This window comes from Camelus dromedarius, chromosome 11 (assembly GCF_036321535.1).
Source record: "Camelus dromedarius isolate mCamDro1 chromosome 11, mCamDro1.pat, whole genome shotgun sequence".
NCBI classification, from domain to species: domain Eukaryota; kingdom Metazoa; phylum Chordata; class Mammalia; order Artiodactyla; family Camelidae; genus Camelus; species Camelus dromedarius.
Genome location: NC_087446.1, coordinates 37,008,410 through 37,015,530, shown reverse-complemented (window position 1 = coordinate 37,015,530; position 7,121 = coordinate 37,008,410). Strand labels below are relative to the sequence as shown.

The following is a 7,121-nucleotide window of genomic DNA, read 5'->3' as shown; positions in this document are numbered from 1 at the left end:
TCCTCCTCAGTAGAGTGGGTAAGCTGAAGGATTGTGGTCTGGCTCAAGCAGGGTTACTGGTGGGAAAGCAAATGAGGTAAAAATGAATATACAGATTGCAAACTGGTAGATAATGCTGGTGTCAGAAATGAAGACTGTTCACAGGGAGATCATCCTCGGAGGAGAAAGATAGCCCTGATGTCATGGCTCTAGCTTGTTCATAGATGTTTAGACTGAATGCAGTTTACAACAGTACATGAAACCTCTGCTGAGTGATTTAGACCAGTGGCTCCCTGATTACTCATTATAATCCCTGGGAGGCTTACAGACTACAGAGACTGGGGCCCAGGACCACATACCTGTATTTTTTAATGCATGCCGGATGCTCTTAGAGATTGCAAAAGGCCCTTCCATGTCTAACAACAGTCTCTGATTGTTTAAAGCCCAAACCACTGGTTGTTCTGTTTGACTCAGGCAACTTGGTAGTTGTATCATAGAGGAAACCTGAAATTCGTGCAGGAGTCTGTGACATTGGGAGGCTCTGGGTTGCTGTGCTGAGGTCCATTTTGCCAAAACTCAGCTGATCAGTTTAACCTAAAAATGATCAATTCTGTTGACCTGAGTAACATTTTGTCATTGTTGTAGTACCTGGTTAATGGTAGGAGCTCAATAAAAATTGGTTGAATAACTAACCATCAGTCACCACCTGTCTCAACATCATCTAAGGTGACTTTGATAATTATTCCCTATGTAGAATATCTATCTATCCTCTTGTATAGAGAATACAAAGTTACTTATTCACTCTTCTGATAAGCAGTGAAGTCTCTGACAGAGGTAATGAGATTCAGGCCTCTGGAGGTATTTAAATAGAGGTGGATGATGAGGGTGGTGAGGGTCAGCCTCAGATGACTGTTAAGGTCTCTTGCAACACAGAACTTCTGGGATGTGAGTGTGTGTAAAATGCCTTCAGCCTTACACCTGTTCTTGATATTTGAACAACAGAATGGGTGCAGATCAAATGCCACTAGTTCTAGGGTTGTGGATTTTCCTTTGGGATCAAGAGCCCCAGAGCTACTGTTTTGAAGGATTATAGAAGTTTCTCTGCATTTGAGAAAGACTGATACACTTCTCTGCCGTTTCATATTCTAGGCTTTATGATGAAAAGGAGTACTCAATTAAGATTAAAGTGAAAATCTCAGTGTTGGAAGTGGATGAGACTTCTAGAACTCTGTGATGTACTTGTACACAGAGCTTGCAAATGCATCCCCACAGTTCCAAGCAGAATATTTAGAAAATCAGGTTCTGAGATGATGGCAGTAGTAAAGGAGGTAAATGATGGTGTGACTTTCGTAGGGCTGACCATAGGCCAAAGATGTACACTGGTGGCCTATGGTAATTCAGAGAGCAGATGTTTGTGGAGTCCCTACCATATGTATTTTTTTAATTGTGGGAGTTACCAACATTTACAAATCAGAAGTTTTTGTGTATATAAAAGACATATGTCTGCTTCTCCTGAAAATCCAGAAAAAAATCTGGCTTCACTGGACCCACATTCTTTCAGGGCAATAAGATACCATCTGAGAAGTAAGTGGCTTACTCTTTCTGATGGGACATATACTCCCAGGGTGCTCCTACTTGGCCCCTTCTTTTATTTTTATTATCTGTGGGGCAGAGCTGTGGTTCAGGAGTAGGGTGTCCTGGTACCTAATATGGCCAGCATCCTCTTTGCCACTTGACTGAATCTTGAGCACAGGGAATAGGAGTCTTGGTATTAGCTGGTGCATTGGCACACTTTCTTCCACACAGGGGAACTCAAGATACTGACTACCTTTCTCCGCCTGATTCCATATAGTCCCACCTACGTTTTTTCCTCTTTTCTACCCTCCACGTCTGAACACTTTCTCTTTAGTGGAAAGGGCTGCTGTTAATCATTATTCTGGGACATGTGTGAGTTGGAACAATTGTGAGTATATTAATTTCCAAGAACTGTCATAACAAAGAACTGCAAACTAGATGGCTTAAAATGAAATTGTTTGCTCACAGTCCTGGAGCAGAAGTCAGAAATCCAGGTGTCAGCAAGATTGGCACCATTTAGAGTTTCTAAGGGAGAATCCATTTCATGCCTTTCTCTTAGCTTCTGGTGGATGCTGCAGTCCTTGGTGTACCTTGGCTTGTAGACACCTCACTCTGCTCTCTGCCTCTGTCATCACGTGACTTTCTTCCTTTGTGTCTGTTTTTCTTCATTATAAGGGCACTAGTCATATTGGATTAATGCCCCACCCTAACAACCTCGCCTTAACTTGATGGCAGCTACAGGGACACTATTTCCAAACAAGGTCATGCCACAGGGACAGAAGGTTAGGACTGCAACATACCTTTTTGGGGGACACAATTCAACCCATAAGCCTCAAACTAGCTTTCTGACCTGAAAAAATGGAGATGATAATTATATTTGTTAATTAAGATTCTTGAGAGGACTAAATGACTTCACACCATGCCTGCAACACAGCTTGAACTCAACAAAAGCATCTTCAGCTTTTTCCCTCCCTTTCTACACCTTTTCCCTCCTCTTCTTGCACTCAGGCACCTGGGTCCATGGCTTCTCTCTCATTTTGTTTGTTCAGGATAGAAACATGAAATGGACAAAAAATTCATGTATTACCTGATTTCATCCTTCCTACTATTCATTTAGCAGGTGATACTGAAGTGCCGTCCTTTAAAATAATGTGTTCACCTTTTACAGTATTTCCAGGAAGGATTCAGACTCCAATAGCAAGCAGAAGACTGCTCTGTGCTCGCCAGTGTAGTATCCCCAGGTCTCCAGCTGTAAGTGTAGCTTCTTTTGAGGAAGAGAGCCTTGGGGGAGCGAGTCCTTCCCCGACACCATCCAGTGAATGGGAAGAGACCCCGTTGATCTTCACTGTTAAACGAGAAATTAATATGGGAGCCAGAGGAGCACCCAAGCAGGCCTGGAGCAATTCCTTCCTGGAACAGTGAATAATAAAAAAGTCTATTCAAGCCCACTCAGCCAATCCTATGCACCTGGAGGATGCAGGCACCCACATCAACAGGCACGTGAGACTTCAGCCCTCTCGCAATTCCAAGGGAGAGTCTGTCCCATCTGGTAAGTATCATTTTGTGGTTCCTAGCTCTTTTCCCCTCTTTTCAACTGGTCACATTTTGTTTTTCACTTCAACAGAAAGAGCAGCATTATTTGAATCAACGGCAGGTCCTATTCTAGAACATTCTATAAGAACTGTAGTTGTCGATCTTTAATGGAAGTATACTTGTTTCCACGTATTGTATTGGAGGAGAGAACAGGTGTGAGCTGATGACAAGATTTGATGATTCGGGTATTGCATCCCAGGCCCCATTTATGAAACTCTCACCCTGTGCCAGATACTGTGCTAAGTATGCTACATTAGTTGATGAAATCATCATATAATACTCTTAGATAATGTTATTATCCCCACTTTACAGATAAGGAAGCTGTGAATTCATAGCACAGCATAATGTATAAAAAAATGATGTATCTTAGAACTGGATAATAGGAGGAATAATTTAAAGGTAAGAAGATGGACTAGAAGGGATGAGCTTTGGAATGAGGGAATCCTGAGCTCAGTACCAGAAATACTTGGGCTTAAATTTCTGCTTTCTCCTGTTTGAATTTTGTCGCCATGATCAAGTCCCATAAATGTTCCTTGAATACAGTATTTTCTGTTAACTGACAATCGCTACTTTGAAGAGATGTTGGTATTAGGGGGTTGACATAAAATTCCCTGAACATAGCAGGGCTGAGTAAATGGTGGTTGTGATGATGGTCGTGGTGTTTATGGTGCTGATGGTCTGCCTGCAGGAGAGAAAATGTAAAGAAACAATGCATACCTCCAAACATTCTAGGAAGTGTCATGTAGACAAAGAATTAGACTAATTTTCTGTAGCTTTCTTTCCTGGTACTTTTTGGGTAGATTTTGCTGGAAACATGTGTACAGTTTGTTGGAACTGGCCAATAGAAGAGACAGATATTGACACAGTACAAAGGGAACCTTCTTTGAACTAGAGGAGAATGTCCTGATTTGGCTGTAAATGGTCAAGTAGGGGCTGGGAGACTTTCAACCAAAGGTGCTGAGTCAGAGATTCTACACTTCTGGAAGGCTGGGCTTGCTGATGAAATCTGAAGATGCTGGTTGGTTAACACTTTTTGAGTCTTATGTCCAAGGCAGTGTGCTAAAATCTGAACATTCATTTTCAATTATGGTCCACATGGCTACCCTCTGAGACAAGAACTGTTGTTTTTCCATGGTTTAGATGCAGAATTGGAGGACCATTGAGATCCTGTAACTTTAGGGGTGGAGTCAGGATTCAAGCCTCCATTCTGACTCCAGGTCAGAGCATTCCTATATTAAGATTCCAAATATGGCAAGAATAGCTCTTGAGTACTGAGCACTTACTATGTACTAGATGTTTTAAATTTTATCATATTCTTTCTTCAGATACTTACCTAGTTTGCTTTTTTTACTTCCTTCATATCTTTATTGAAATGTCACCTACATGGGTAGGCTTCCCTAACCTTTTCTACTTTGTTTTTCTCCTTAAGATTTATGATTAGCTGATACTTACACATTTCGTCATTTGCTTATCTGTTGGTCTTCTGCCCCTCCCAACTCCCTCTCCCCATAACTAGAAAGCAAAGTCCATAGGCGCAGGGATATTGCAGCTTTACTCCTTTACATACTCCTGATGCCTAGAATACTGCCAGGCACATAACACTCAAATATTAAAGAATGAATAAATGAATGAGCAAATTTAATCCCACTAGCAACTCTGTGAAGTAGGTAATACAATCCTCACATTTCAAGTAAGGACAAAGAGGCTTGGGCCAGGTGATGTCCTGCAATTTAAATCTATGATGGTCTACCCCCAATGCCTATTTATTCCATTGTACCTCACTGTTCCTCTAAGACAGTTTGTTACAAAATGCATCATTATTGAATTACACTCAGGGAAGGAATTCCTATTCTTTAGCTCAAGACAGAGGACGGCATATTTCATCTATGCTGTATTCTGTTGCTCCACATTCCAAAGCCACATCTGTGATCTCTGGTGGAATCGTCTTTCAGTGAATGGATCATATGCCAAGGCTGGAGATCCAAATAGTTATTAAGCATCTAGTTTTCATAAAGCAATGGGATTGGTTCCCTGAAAGCTTTTATTTTCCTGGCCACCCTGAAATGCTATTCCACCTTTATTTCCAGGAAATAATTCTCACGTTGGAGAAATCAGACTCACTAAAAAATTTTCAGTTCAACTTGGTTTGTGTGTAGTGGGAGATGCCCAGTACATACCAAGCGCAGAAGTGTGCGTGATGAGCTAAGCTGAAATACCTAGTGATACACTCCCCGTTGGCAAGGCAGTGTGCGTTTAAAATCTTTTACTTATTTTTTGAATTTTCCAGTTATCTCTTGGGTTGTTCCAAATATTTTAGACATCTCCATGCTATTCAACGCCTTTTAAAAGTGCATAGAAAGTGATTCAAAGCATAGTTACCTTAATTGACTACTGAAGAATTAGACTTTAATTTTGTAGGTCAGTGGGCAGAATTTCTTTGGTAAAAATGTCAAGATTTTATATATATGATACATATCAACATTTTATATATATGCATACTTATATGTGTAAATGCATGTGGATATACATATATATCTTTTACATGAAACAATGATTACATGGTTGGGCAAAGAAAGAAAAAATATCCGGTCTATTATTAGTGTTTATTCATGTGCTGTGTGGTCTCAACATCAGATTAAATCACTGATTGGTTTAATTTTTACCTGGTTTGAAATTCCTAATAAAACTCAGTTCATAATCGCCTCTTGGATTTTTAAATTTACAGTTGTAAGCCTACATGGGTGGATCTGTTTGTTTTTGTATGGTATCTAACACCACTGAATAATTTCCACTCGCAAACTTTTCCTGAATTTCAAATTTGAGGCCTTATTTTCATCACCAATTCTTCTGTTTCCCTCTCTTTAGAAGTTTTGAACTGTCTTCCATGAAATTAAACATTTTCTGAGGAGTCTGTAAAAATTATTTTGGGGGAGAAGGTGCTTTCAAACAATAGAAAGGAATAGATAGCATTTTATTTTCTTAAAGAAATATGGGAAGCATGTGAGGATGTCAGGGGATTTACATTTTTTTTTTTCATTCAGCACATTACAAACATTGATTTCTCAAACATCAGGTTGTCAGGAGAGATTTAAGTCCCAGTGGGTGGGCACAGTCCACACACTTCCGTGCCACCCTGGCTCTCCTTTGCCTTCCAGGTCTCACCCTGAGGCCTCACACTGCCATGGACCTCCGCAGGAGGAGCCAGACCCCCTTTGCCGCGTCCAGGGTCTCCAGGAGTTCCTCAGAGCTCGAGCTGGAGGAGAGGATGGCAGCCACAGGAGGCACCCTGGCAAACCCAGATTCCCAAAGCCGGCTCCCCGGTGTGCCAGGAAATACAGTTGGAAGAGGCTCAGTTGCCGTGGCACCAGAGATGCTCCCCAAGCATCCGCATCCCCAGGGGAAAGGGGGGCCTGAGGCAGATGCCTCCCTCCATGGCAATCTGGCAAGAGCGCCCCTTCCTGTGCTTGTGGGTGCTCCCACCCATCTCCCCTCAAAGAGGTTAATCAAGGTTTGCTCTTCCCCCTGTCCCGCACACCCCAGCAGTTCCATACGGTTTGTTCACAGGCCCCTCCTAGGCCGGGGGTGAATGCTCACTTACACTGACCGCTGCGAGGGAATTGTTCCGTGAGTGCTGCCCATCTTCAAATCAATGCCTGCCCAGAACAACAGAAAGGGCCTCAGATGTACTGGTTTCCACAGAACCATTGTTAGGCTTCTGTGCAGCAGTTTTGAACCTAATAAATAATGTCAAAAGTCTCTATCGCAGCCAAAAAATGTTCCTTTTGAAGCATTTCTAATAGCATTTTTGTTCTCCAGTGTCTCCCAGTGTCACGAAGAATTTGTGCCTCACAATGAGGATGGGGTACATCGCGTGCCACTTTGCAATGAGCTGGCAGGGATGGCCAGGACCCCTCTTTGTTTCGCTCTCTCAGGTAAACGGTTTCGCTTGCCAACTTGGGCTTTAGTTTAAGGAT

General features: G+C 42.0%; 1 protein-coding gene across 1 annotated transcript; it reads left to right on the top strand.

Moving 5' to 3' along the window:
- The first annotated feature begins 1,289 nt into the window (after positions 1 to 1,289).
- On the top strand, positions 1,290 to 6,750 carry C11H12orf42 (chromosome 11 C12orf42 homolog). The gene is given in 4 exon segments (XM_064491233.1): positions 1,290 to 1,371; positions 2,723 to 3,103; positions 6,303 to 6,668; positions 6,671 to 6,750. Coding segments are annotated over 4 exon segments (909 nt in total).
- Positions 6,751 to 7,121: the final 371 nt, after the last annotated feature.